This window comes from Frieseomelitta varia, unplaced genomic scaffold (assembly GCF_011392965.1).
Source record: "Frieseomelitta varia isolate USP_RPSP 00005682 unplaced genomic scaffold, Fvar_1.2 scaffold_648, whole genome shotgun sequence".
In the NCBI taxonomy this organism is placed as follows: domain Eukaryota; kingdom Metazoa; phylum Arthropoda; class Insecta; order Hymenoptera; family Apidae; genus Frieseomelitta; species Frieseomelitta varia.
Window position 1 is genome coordinate 633,294 of NW_025110421.1, and position 14,531 is coordinate 647,824.

The 14,531-nt window shown below is 33.1% G+C and overlaps 2 protein-coding genes across 2 annotated transcripts in view; one reads left to right on the forward strand and one right to left on the reverse strand.

The window, feature by feature from the left end:
• LOC122534914 overlaps positions 1 to 14,100 on the forward strand; it is a 102,504-nt gene extending 88,404 nt beyond the window's left edge. Inside the window, exon 14 of the mRNA XM_043665996.1 lies at positions 13,954 to 14,100. The gene's annotated coding sequence lies outside the window, so the exon portion shown is untranslated. The remainder of the gene's footprint in view (positions 1 to 13,953) is intronic.
• The window catches only part of LOC122534892 (fibrillin-1-like), a 106,411-nt gene continuing 99,153 nt past the window's right edge, over positions 7,274 to 14,531 (reverse strand). The window contains exon 21 of the mRNA XM_043665950.1: positions 7,274 to 9,333. Within this exon, the coding sequence (XP_043521885.1) occupies positions 9,191 to 9,333 (143 nt within the window). The 3' untranslated portion in view covers positions 7,274 to 9,190. The remainder of the gene's footprint in view (positions 9,334 to 14,531) is intronic.

Genomic DNA, 14,531 nt, shown 5'->3' on the forward strand with positions numbered 1-14,531 from the left:
GTTGTTGATTTTATAGTCACGAGTTCGTACGGAACACCGGGATTTTTATTCGTGGAAATATCAGTCACCGATAACCGCAACAATGTCACTGCTAAAAATTGTTGTACCGTGTGTCGTTTGTTTTCAAATTTACCACTATTTTTTCTGTTAGTTCGAATTATTCATTTCGTCGCCAATTAATTGTTACCGATGCATAACGGGGGAGGGGGGAGAGATTATTGTATCAAGTATACCTAGACTATTAAACGAAAGATTGATCGAAACCAAGCCCTCACGTTTCACGCCATATTTTTATCGTATGTAACCAAATGAACTAATACAGATATTTTTTTCTCACGATGTTTTACGAAAAATACGAATCGTAGAACGTAAGTAACCTAACAGCCACACACTGTTGAGTTGGTGCATGTGAAATGTTTCCCTAAAATTTGAATCTGACAGGCTAGATTTTCCACTGTTATGAAGAAAATTTATAATAAATTTAGGAGGAAGAAGATTTATAATAAATTTAGGAGGAAGAAGATTTATAATAAATTATAAATACTGATTTAATATACGACAGTGATTTATAATAAAAATATTGAAACTTGGATGAATAATTCGATCATCCTCGTACAATTATTTTTATCGATGCCATTCAATCAATAAATTATTTTTAAAACTGAAATTGAATTTCAGAAGAAGACTGCGACAGATTTAATTAAGTTTCTGAATTATCAAATTGACCAGTCATTAGAAATATATGCATCGGGTCGTATACTAAATTGATTAAGTATAATGTTCGTAAAGAAGATATATCTGATTAAAGATTTACTTGCGAAAGCATTTTGTCACGCACCAATCTCATGTTATTTTTATATCAATTAATTTTGTTTAATTTATGAATATTCCTTTGAAGTAAGAACTAATTAAACATTTGTATATCACACGATATTTCATTTCCTGCAATGTTTCAATTTATTTCTGCGAAAACGTTCCTCTCGGAAAAAAAATTTCGTTACACGTTTTTCAATGAAGCATGAAATCCAAAATTCACGGACTTTTTCCCCGTAGTGTAAAACATGAAATACCATTTTCATCACGAATATATATCCTTTCTCTTTTTTTTTCTTTTTATCAAATAATCTGGGACAATTTGTCATCATAAAACTCCTTTTGCCTTTCATCTTCAACGTGGCCTCATAAAAGAGAGCACTCGAGCCGTGTAATCGTCAAAGAAGTCGTAGAGAGCCCTGACGAAACAATACGAATGCGAGCGTGCAAGTGCTCACATTTAAAGGGACACTCTAATCCAGGAAATTTGAAAAATTCGATCGCTTCTGTTTGATGACGCGCAATTTGAAAGTACTAAGAAAAGATCGGAGAATAATTCTGAACGTTTCAGAGATTCGCGATTCTACGTGCAGTCGAGCATGCAACTGTTCATTAAAGGGAGATTTAGAAACTTATAGAGAGTTTTAGAAACTTAGAAAATTGAAAAACATCCGCTGTATAGTGTATATAATTTAAGATCACGGATGTCTAAGAAGCAAATTGGACGCGGTTTTAAAATTTTAGAAGTTAGAGCTACGTGTGGTTCCGCTTGAGAGAAAATTTAAAAATTTTTGTATTTGGCACGTGTAGTTTGAAAATTCGTAGAATGGCAAGAAAAATTTTGAGAAAATTCGAAAGTTTCGAGTGTTAGAGTAGTGAGACTGTTCCACCTAAGTGTGCACAAATCAACGTAAAATGAATTAAAAATCAAATCACTTTTTGAATCGCGCTACAAATTCACGGTCGATTAATTGATCGACATATTTAGCAGTAGATCTTTGCATTTTTGAATATAGATGGGCACTGTGAAAAACAAGACAAAATCAAATAAATTCCAGCAATCGATTGATATAAATTGCATTATACAATAGCCGTCTGTAAAGTAATCTCCTAATAAATATTTTCAAGTAGTATTCAGTAATATATTACCAAGTTTCAGTAATCTAACGTAAGTTATACAATAGTAATCTACAACCTAATGACACCCGATTTGATGGTTAAAGTGACTACAATTTCAGTATTCATTCGATTCGATGTTTACATTAATGATATTGGAATATTTGTCAGGAGATTATTTTCCAAAATATACGCTATTTAAGGACAAGATACACGAATAATGGAGGGACTCTGCTCCGCTCGAATTTGCAACATCTCGTTTTAACTTCAATTCCGGCAGAATTCAGCCCGACGAAAGCAAGAAAATTAAATTCTCCGTCCATTTAGTAACTTTCATTTCAGTTGTCAGCGTTTACTCGAAGATAGTCATTTACACGAGAGTGGCCCTTTTACGGGGGAAACGTTTCACGCAATCATCTCTCCGCGTGCGTCGAAACGATTTCCCAGAGCTTTCAGGAAACGTATTGTAAAATGGTCGTTTGAAAATCGACTATCGGTATCAATTCTCCGTACCCTTTGTACCCTTGCACTGACAGGCGAAAGGCACGGCTAAACTGTACGAACCGGTTGAAAACTGGCGAAAAATTGAAGGGCCGGATTTCTTTTTTTCTTTTTTCCCCTCTCGTTTTTTCTTTTTCGCGTACACCGTGTCATTTGTCGCTCGGCGAACTGTATATCTTCGATTGGAGCGAAGGTTGCACGATGCATTTCCGGCGATCGGGTCTAAATGTTTCGGCAAGTCGGTTTTAAGAACACAGGAAGAAAGAAGAAACGAGAACACCTGGTAGTTAGCTAGAGAAATCTCGCGATTTAGTATTGGTACGAAGAACGATGATCGAGAATGGGAAGTAGAGGATGATCGATTAATTCTTAAGCTGGAATATCGTGGAATTTCAAGCGTGCTTTCTTTCGAGTGTAATTTTCTCGCAAGAATTTTTTTTTTTTTTTTTTTACTGAAACATGGAAGTGTTTTCAAGTGGATGAGTATTTAAATATTTTCATTCTTTGAATATCTAAATATTTGAATATTTCTGAATGTTTAAATGTAGTCTAGACGTTTCTACGTTAAACGTTTCAATATTTAAATACTATGTACTTTTAAGTTCTGTAACACTTCGATGTTCAACATTTAGATATTTTTGTACATTCACACGTTTCATTTCTAATAATTACTGAATACAATTATATTTGTATATTTGAAATATCTAAATATCTGCGCCTAAGTGTTTCCAAAAGTTTAAAACGTTTCAAAGATTAGATCATACCGAGTAACGCAATGTAAATGAACATTCGACGAGAGCATAATATTCACATAACACTTCCCGTTTTCAGGACGCGATATGTATGAATATTGTATTTCACCGACTCGATTAAAATGAAATTAGGTTAATCGAAAAAATATGTAAATTCATAATGGTTCTCGAACTAACCGCGACCTGGAAATTCTCCCCGAACGATTTGAAAAGTTTTTTCCAGTCCCCCTCCCCCCTCCCCCCCACTCCCGAAAGCTATTCGAAATTTATTCGAAGTTGAATGGAACTTAAATGAATTTACATTTTCCGAGAGAAGTGTCTGAGAGGATATTTCAGAACTTTCGAAAAAATTAAAGCACACTCTATGTAAATTACGAGCAACGAGAGAGAGTAAACTTCCATAAAGTGTAACCGCTGTTTCGAACATAACTGTACGAAACTGCTGGAAACTTTCGAATGGAAATTCGAAATCTTTTTACAAAAGATACGAGCTATATTCAAACCCTTTGATGTACGTGTGTCACGTCACTGTGTCAAGCGTTAAGGGTTAATTAACCCTTGTTGAACCCCTGATCAAAGCCCACGAGGCGAGGGATAATAATCGAGATTACCGATTAGCTGAACATAGGGACAATATACGGTAAATGTAATTAGAGGTCATCAAAAAGTTTGTGATACCTTCAGTTATAATATGTCGATAAGCTGCGTTGTCTGCGTTCGAGGTTTCGTAATTTTTAAAACGAAATAAAGGAGACGAGTCAAGAGAGATTTCGATGAGATATGTATGTATGTATCATTTTTCCTTATACTTCCATCATGAACAGTGATTAGAAAGTACAGTCAATGTTATTTTCGAATAATTGAATTTTATACCAATGATAATTTTACATTCATTCAACTGCTTCGTAATTCGAGAAAGGATCACGAAGTTCAACGAAGTACATAACATAATATTTCTTTCTAATGTAAATTTCATACTGATTTTATATTCATTCTTTCGACTATGATAATACAGGTATTATTTATAATTATTGTAAAGTATGTAATATAATTAAAAGAATAATACGTATTAAATTAATTAATCGTTTCCTTACGGTGCTGAAACATTAATTTAATTATATGCAAAAATCGAATTGTCTTATTCGTGAGAAACGTATAAGGAAGTTAGCTTACTTTTAAAAAGTAAACAGTACTTTTAAGCAAAAGTGTTTTATATTCCACCGATGATTCATATACTTTACTATTTTTATATAAATCGGAGCTACAAAATTAACTAATAACTTCTTTCTATTAATTACAGAGAATTGAATAGTATTTTATTACTTTTCACTTTTATAGGATATTCAATTAATTTATTTTTATAGTTACCAATATTTTTTTGATAAGTAAACGAAATTCCTGAAAAAAAAAAAACGATCGTAACTCGACAAATCAATTTTCAGCCAAAATAACAACATGGTTTATTTTAGCCAACAACCGAAATAAAAAGCAACCCATATAAAACTCTATTTATCTGAGCCAAATTTCAATCAGTGTCTGATTAAACGAACGATCGAATAAATCTCGGTCGAATCCACATGTTTGGACCTGAATCTCCATTATATAATACAAATGTATATGGACGAGAAATAGACAGCAGAATCAGTGAATTTCTGTTGATATAAACTCCTAAGTTATATGTCGATTATTTGTTCTCCAACAAGAATGTCACTGTATCGTTCAGAAATAAGCATCGGATGGAAGAAAGAAAGAAAGAAAAAAAAAAAAAGAGAAATGAACCAGAAGGATCACAAGGAGAAGAGTGGAATCAAGAGAGAAGAAAACATTCGGAAATCGGAAACGCGAAGCAGAGCCACTGGCGCGCCGATATTAACCGTCTCACCAGGTACATACAACTCTTGTCGCTCGCCATGACGGTTTTCGTTCTTAATAGCCTATTGTCTAGCGCTTGTTAAGCATTCGCTACCTTCGCGACAATGTTATTCAGCGAAGTAGGAATCTGGCGATGACAGAAGCATCGTCTGGAACTACGGCTGGTATATATACACCGGTTGTGCATTACTATACGCGAATTTGGTTCGCGTGGAACGTGAAAGCCGGCAGCCCGAGAGGAAACGAGGAGGTTTGCTTGCCTCTGACGCTTCCTTTCGCAGATACACGAAAATTTCCTGGTAAAATATTAACGACGTTCCGCGAGATATTGCACAGCTCTGCTCACCGTTGGCGATTAATTTTGGATTCACTCTGTTCGAGTAATCCTTTCGTTTCTGAAACCGCGTTTCCGTAGTCTTTCCTTGGCCCGGTCCCTCTGGCTGGCTTTTCTCTCTCGGAAACCCTTCGTATCTCGTTACGAAATATGTATCACTCGCTTTGGACGGGATTGTTCGCGACACAATCGTCTGATGGACACTACCGCTCAGAGATGTTAGGGCAAGTACATACTATATACTTGTTACGATGAAATATTCACGATAGAAAAGTGTAAATTATATACGCAGCATGCGATATAATTACAATATAAATGGTTGTATTTACGACAATATAAATATAAATACGTACAATACAATTAAATAGAACATAAACTATACTTTACGCGATAAAGACTCTGTTAATACATTAATATATTGTATTATATTGCATTATAAAATATACATATCATTCATAATAATTCGCGATAAGTATTGAATATCAAAAGTAAAAATGTGCAATTTTAGTTGTTCGATCAGAGGATTAAACTGTTCGGTTTCGTGATTTTTAATTCAGTCGAATTTTAGTATTGATCTCTATCGCGAGGGATACGAGCATAAATATTTTAATTTCCGGGAAAGAAAATTTATTCACTCTGTGAAATTTAATTATCTAACGTAATATAAATATATATAATCAAAAGGGAATCATTTATTTCTTTTGAAATTCTAACACGTTCTAAATAATAATAATAGTAATGATTTTAAAATAGAAAATAATTATAAAAATAATAATAATTTTTGAACAGTTTTATTTTGATACTGCAAAAATGCATAGATTGCACAGAATATATATATATATATATATATATAAAAGATGATAGTTGTAATCTCAGAATTGTAATTAAATTTCCTCTTAATTCTTTCATATTTATAATTTCATATGTTTGTAACTATAATTTCTTCACAACATCATCTAACGAAACATATCAAAAATTTACACAGTACGATTGAACATAAAATATAATTACAAATTTGCGACTACATAATAATTTTTGTCTCATAATATAAACAAATTCGTTTCATTTCTTTACATGCAACTACCATTTCTTCCACATATAGCCTACACATAATCTGTACATTTTAATAGCAATCGAGTGTAACGGTAACGTTTCAATTTCCACTTTCACAATGGGTAATAAAGAACCATGTATCCCCATTCATCTTCTTCTACAAGTGTTTCAATGTTCAGTTTCACACCTTGAACAAACAATCGTTTCGTTGCCTCATCAATGACGTGATCACGGTGTTTCCGAATGACGTTACTTTCGTGCTGCAATCCCTTTCTAATCCTGGGTACGTGCACGTACTTTCCATAAACGGTGGCGAACAACACGGTCCCGTATGATGGTATAATTGGCTATCATTAGCGCACGGGGTATTGGCTGCATTAGATCGAGCGTCTATTGTCGAGTTACACGCCCATTAGCCGCGTTAAATCGCTAAATTTGCCAGAAATAAGGACACCGAGCAACGTGTAATTTCGTTTGTAATTACGTTCGGTCGTCGATTGATTAAAACGGGACATCGTTGATGCCGCTCTAAACGAATTGCTCTCGCTGGCAATTCCGTTTGGCGAAAACCGGACGAATACTTTCGTTCTTCTGAACTTTCACCTCTCTCGAGCGAGATTGAACGCATTTTTACTCGTGAGGATTCGATCGAGTGTGGATCGTTGTGGGCTCGCGAGATTCAAGAAAGACGTAGTTTATTATTTATTATTAGCAAAAGGATCGGACAAAGGTAAATTACAAAATTGTCGATTGTCAGTGTCACAAGGGTTGAATCGAAAATTAAATTGGGAATGATTGGGGTGAGTTTAGGAATGAGAATGAAAAGACGAAATTTCGTTTATTATTTATTTGATACCCTTCCACGCCACTCGCATATCATTGTTAAAGAATAACGTAATCGTAAAGGAATTACAATAAAATAAATGCATAAAATTGATGTATCGAATACATGTATGTATGTATATATATATATGTATATTACAAAGAACAAGAAAGAAAGATTTAACAAAGGCAAAAAAAAAAAAAAGGAAAAGAAAAAATGGTAAAAGTGAAAAGAAGTACTTCTTTGAAATTCCTCTCTCTCTTTCTCTTTCTTCTTCTTACCTAGTTTCAAGAACTTATTAGCAGACGGTGAATTTTTATGCGAACTCATATTTTTGACAGTAACAACTAAAATAGTAAAATCTAGGCTTTACGTACTAATAAGTGTTATAAAAAGCACTATCTCGCGTATACACCTTTTGATATTGTGTCACTGCAAATTTTTGATATTGTGTTTCTGCGAATTTTTCCTATAAACGTATAAAAATCCGTAATCTAATTATTATTAGATATAATTTGTAAAAGGCAGTGCTGGATGGCAGTGCTCGTTTCCAGATAATTTGAGTGGTTCGGAATAAATCTGCTAACACGCAGATTTACGAGCATGTAGGTTAAATCAACATACTGTTCGTACGACGTGTTTTGAGATTCGTGATTCTTGTGGATTATTCATTCAAGATTTATGCCCCCGTGGCAAGATCAATGTGATTAAAAGAGTCAAACGGAATAAAATAAACTAGATATTCTTTCGAATTTTTTTTATATAACCGTTGCAGAATGAGATTGCATTTGAAATTTACAAATGAAATAGTTTAAATGACAATTCAATTGAATTTAGAAATAACGGAAGGATTTACAAACGCATCATAATTTAGAAGTAATGGGAATTTTGTTGGAAATAACAGGTTCGAAACTCGAAATATACAAGAATAAAGATATTAGAAATTTAATTAATTTTCGAGTTCGGTTGTCCGGGAAGTAGGTTAACGGTATAAGTTTGTACAGGACTAATTGCTGTAGCTCGGTATAAAAAATTTAATTGAATTTGAAATAAGATTGTCCCTTTTCTCTTTAAACTCGGAATATTCTGAACGATCCAGTCACCGGAGAGATTATTTGGACATTCAACTGCAACGATCGACTGAATCATTTTTAAAGCAGCAGTTTCGGGATTTTCAATTAAAATTAACATCGAGAACGCGAGCTCTAAACGATTCACTTGAACAAAAAAAATTCAAAGTTTCGAAATTTCAAAAAGGAATAAACTTCTCGAGCGAATGAACGTTCTGTTCATCAGTATCTTTTCTTCCAGCAAAGTCACAATTATTCTTACTCCTTGGAAAAAGTTTACGAGGAAGTTAGTTTCTATTTTAAAGAGCGAAGGATATTTCAAGCTTTCGAGTTGAAGTAAAGATCATCGACTTTTATAAAATCAATGAAACCAACTGATTCTTTGATTCATCATGCAATACGAATATAATTTTACTGTACCAACAAAAAAAGATTCAGAAGAAAGCACAAAAAAGGAAAGGAAAATCAAATAAAAATCTCTTCCCCGAAAAATTTAATCTCAGAATCTCCGTCTATCGACAATTGGTTTAGAATTAAAATCCAAAGATCACGAGTGGTTCAATTGAAAAAAAAAAAAAAAAACAAGAAAGAAAATAAACGAAGGAAAGTACTCATTGGATCACAATCGAATCGAACACACGTCGCGCGAAACCGACCAGCTTTAATTAGACTTAATTAGACTTAATTAAATCGAGGAACGAACCGCGCCTTTTCCATCGTCTCTTCCTCTCCCTTCACCGCTTCGCTCGCTCTTGACATAATTTTGTGCGCGAGCCGGGCCTTTCCTCAACAGTTAAATTCCTTTCGGTTTATCGCGGCTCTCGTTGTTCGCGCGACAATCGTCCGCTGATCGTTTTTACGCGCAGCATTTTCGCCGCGGCAGTATTCTCGTCTCGACGCGGCCCCTGCCATAACGAGTCGCCAGCGAAGACAAGTGCTCGGTCCTCGAGGAGCGTCGTTGTTGTTGATCGTGCAGCTGTCGGAGTTGATATTGCCGATCTGCAAACAGTGAGAGAGAGAATTGTCCGTGTTAGATTGATACAGTACGGCTCGATGCTGGCTGCGAGTCAAGGTCACGCGTCGTGGAGCTTCCCCCTCCCCTTCCACTCTCATTTCAGAACGACGTTGTTTCATCGATGCGTTTCAATATATTTTATCGAACAACAGGTGTTTACAGGTGTGTATGAACACGTAGAATAGATATATTAAAAAAAAAAGTCGTCTCGAGTAAATAAAATGATCACGTGGTTATAATTAGTAGGAATGATTTGGTAATTACGATGAGTTTTTGAACGAATGAAACAGGAAAAGGAAATAAATGAAAGTTTTTTGTAATTGGTAGTAATGATGAGTTTTTAATATTTGACGAGTGTGTGTGTGTGTGTGTGTGTGTGTATGTGTGTGTTTAAAACCGATATTTCTATATTAGACGTAGATAGATACATGTGAGGTACATTGAAACTAAATAAAATAAAAGAAGAAATAAAATTTGAAAATGATCTTTATATTATAACTTGTTTATTTAATACTCTGCCGTCGTCTCCTCGTCAACCCTAGAGTGGCTCCAAGTTTTTATTTATAGGCGTATAAGAATATCTGAGGAATATCCATACACCTGCATCTAATAATTCTACATAAATAAAACGGAAAGAAAATAAGATTGAACAGTAATTTTCGATATTTTTTAATATATATGATAGATAAGTTTCAAGAATATTTATTTAATATTTCGCCGCCATTTTCACGTGAACGAATATTAAAAATAATTCCAAATCGATACAATGAATAACTATGGTTGCAGTTAAAAAGTAATTTTTTACATGTAGTATTATACAGCGGAAAGGTTTTAAAATATTTTTCAGCATGCAGCCTTGGTCTTTTAATAAATTGTAAACTGTAATGATCAATCACCGTTTCTACAGCAAATCGTAAAATATCACGATCAATCACTGGACGTATTCCTGTTTTTTTAATAAATTCTGAAATAACGATGACAAATCATAGAATTTGAATTAAATACTCAAGTATTTACACTGAAGGTATTCTTTATTTAATTATATAAAGAAAAACAGGAAAAGAGGCACAAGAGGAAAAGAACGGATTCAAAGGAACTGAAAATAACCTAGTTGGTAAGTATTTCATATAAATTAATACGTAAATTACTTTCAATATCATGTAGATATAGATACAGGAGCGAAAAATCATTAATTTTTAATGAAATTTTAATTGTTACTTCTGAAATATATTTTTCCAACGAACAGGAAATTATAATCACAAATTGTCGAATTTATAATTACATTGTCGAATATTTTCGAATTTATTTTGCCATTTACGTGCCGCGAATAATGAAAAGAAAATTTAATAATAACAGTGAAAAATTGTTTTCGCTTCTTGACTATGCAATGTCTGGCCATAACATTATGATTTAAATTTCTAATGATTTTTAATTTCGAAAACTTCGTGTTCTCATCCTGGTTAAAATTGAAATAAAAATGTTTGGATCTCGAGCGTTTTTTGCGACGCGAGACTGCAAAAGATTAACGTAATGGCGCATTATGAAGAATTTACATTAACATAGTGCTATATCGTGGAGAATTATGCGCATAAGCTGCGAGCGTAAGAGATCCATAGATCATTCACAGCTGAAATACACGTCAAAATTCCAATTCAATTGTGAAATTCTCAATTTTTCGTCAAATACATCATATCCAACTCTCTCATCGTCAACTCTTATCGTCACTGATTAATTTAAAATAATTAACAAGTGGATTGTGGATTTTTATTCATGGCAAATTCATGAAACAAAATTAACACTGAAACTACCAAAATGGTCAAAATGACCAATTGGTAATTTTTCTTAGATATAAAACATTTTATAGATATAAAACAATGTGTTTTTAGAAACTTAAATGAGTCTTCGTAAAATACATAAATAAAAACTCGTGCACCCTATCATATTGTAAAGATTTTCTTCCTTCTTTTAATTTAATGTTTTTTTTTTTAATTTTATGCTTCAATCGTTAGCAGTTCTAAAGAAACATCGCTCAAACAGAGAGTTCCTTCAACGAATGCAGAATCTTACATTTTTACAAATTTTTTCCAAACTCGACTGAGCTTGTTCGAAAATTTTATCTGAAATATCTTCTCTGAAAACGAGCGTCGGAAATAGAAATTCTTCTCGACATTTTTATACTTTATTCGTTCGGACTCTATAAATACGTGTATATACTCGCGACAGGAACAACAAGAAAGAACAGAAAGAGAGATATGAGACAAAGGTTGAAGAACGAGACATTCGCGGCCGTATCTATCGAGGATAAATCAGTGGGAGGAAGGATTTAGGTATCTGTCTGAATTACGGACGCCAATAGTTAATCGGATATCGATCGAGGTTCAATGATTTACGATCAGGCAAAAAAAAGTGAGTCATCGAAAGACGATTCATCTCTTTGTCGTTTTTCTCTTTTTTTTCTTTTTTTCCTTTTTCTCTCTCTCGTGTACGGTTGTTTTCGACGAGTCGTTGTCCCGATACGACGAATCAATGTCCCGACGAATGACAAGCCATTTTCCATTTATGACATAAATCTTAATAAATTGCCGTTCGATCGCTTGCGAGAGCAGTAATTATTTAACAACAACGATTTATATTAACTATCGAGATTTACAGGATAGCGAAACTTCATTCGGATATGGAATTCACGGATGTTTCCTTTTTTTCTTTTTCTTCTGTTCTTCTACTCGATAGGATATCCCTTTCTCTACTCTAGATTTTATTTCAATTCACTCTCGTGATTTGATACTGAAAATTATTCGTTTCCACTAATTTTTATTCATTTACTTTTTGCGGAATTCCGTGGACATTGTCATTTCATTTCATTTGTTCGAACTGACAATTCTTCATTTAAGAGTACAGGGTGTGGAATACGTTTAATTGATAAATTATATCAATTTTTATCAATGATCATCCTTTTTCATAAAGGATTTAAATGAATTTATAAGCTTGATGAAATTTTGTGAAATTAATGTGTTAGTGAGATGGAATGAATTCGCGTGATAACTTTCGAAATAGTGAAATAATACTCTTCAAGAAGGAAACAAATTAGTTTCAATAGCTAAAATACAAGGGAGTGATTATCTGAATCTTTATAGCAATATTATTTCTCTTGATAATCCGTCAGAATCTCATTTGCGTTTCTTGGAATACTTGAAACGATTTATTCATCAGTAGTCAGTACTTCAAAGTCTGTTGACATTAAATAAACTGTAAGAAGCTTAATAACATAATTTCAATTTCTCTCGTCTAATTTCATTTTCCATATTTAACAAACTGTAATAAATTGTAAAATATTTCGTTCAACGTAATTTTACAAAATTTCCAATTTAACAGCAAGTAAATGTAATTAAAAAAAAAGAAACGAGTCAAGAGCCACAATTATAAATTTAATTAAGCTTAACGTTTTCAAAAAGTTTGTCGAACAATTTAAACTTATTCAACTTAATCATAATTCAAGTTAGAAATTTTTGTAATTAAAGAAAGAAAGAAAGAACTCTAAAGACACACTAAAAAATTCCAAAAATCAACGTAAAATTTTTTTTTAATGACCGTTCTTAAATGACCAGAAGCGTTCTTAAACATCGAAGCTCGAACATCGTCAACATTGACACTCGGTCGACTTTCGTTACTTCTCGTGTTGCGATGGCACGATGATTCAATATACATTATACGAATAGCATTAGGTCATCTAGTAGCTTAGAGTCCAGCAAACGGCAGACGTAGACATTCCGTTCTACTTATTCGCAATCATGCGACGAACTGACGCTTGCTGGTATGCATCTATATGTACACGTGTGCATGTATATATGCATGTATATATACACACACACACAAGAGACCTCGATAGTTAAGCGAATACTAGAAACTGTCGATAAAGCTTGACGAGGCAATATCCACTTCCTACTGTATCAATTGACCGTTAAGATCGCTCTTTGTCACGATGACTATCAATGAGTTGTTTATCACGTTGCTCGTTTGTCGATCAATAGGTTTGCTAATAGGTTTGCTGTCCTTAAGTGTGTTCAACTATCAAGAGAACTTGATCAGCAATTTCGAGCACGGGTTTTATTCTCGTCCCTTTTTCTTCTCTCCCTCTCTCTTCGTGTATTAGATACTTTTAATTATAAATGTTTCCATATTGTTAATTCGTTCTATCTTATCGCATTTAATCTCGATGTTAAATTGAATCTAAACTGATTGAAATTGATTTTAGATATTTCAGAGGTAGATGGTAGATTAATTAGTTAATTTCATTACTTCAGTATCGGTATTTTATGATTTCACGTGTGCGATATTAAAAGAGCGTCAAACGTTGGGCCTGTGATGATGGATGTAACGTTTATTAAGAAGAAATTTATAATTAAAATTCATATAATTCTTTATATATCGTAATTTATTTGAAAGAAGCGAAATCACATTTTTTCGTACGATTGTGCTGTTATATCTCGACTAAAATTTTTCTCAAAAATCTGGAATTCATAAATTTCTAATTTCCGTAATTTTTTAAACTTCAGCATTGGAGATCTTCTCTCCTAAACTTATTAATTCTGTACTATCTGTTACAGATGGTGGAGGCTGATACCGGTTTCGTCATTCGAGGATGAGATCAGAAACAACTTATGAACGTGTTTATGAACTTGTGATTATTATTGTCGCACTTATTAAGAAGATACTGATACTGTGAGTATAAAAGAGGAATATTTTTTTCAATGTTTAACATTCCATTTCTTGTGCAGAACAAAATTGTTGTTCATAAATTCATTGTTGTTATTAGTTAATATAGCAATAATTAATTGTCAATTAATTTATTATATATTGTAACAATGTAATATTATACATATTAGTATCACAGTATTATTAATATTAATAGTTATTTTTGAATATCCTACAAATGCATAAATCTACTTATTATTATAATTTAATATTATATTAATATTCGCTTACTAAAACTGTACACCTGTGCACTAATATTTTAATTATTTTAAACTTTTACGCGTGTTTTCAAATTGTTTTCATTAATTTTTAATTAATTACTGGAAGTATTGCGACCGAGAATTTTGAAAAGCCTGAAGAAACTGCTTCGAGGGAAATAAATATAACATCCTTCCTGATCTCGAACCTCGAAATTTATATTATTTTCCTA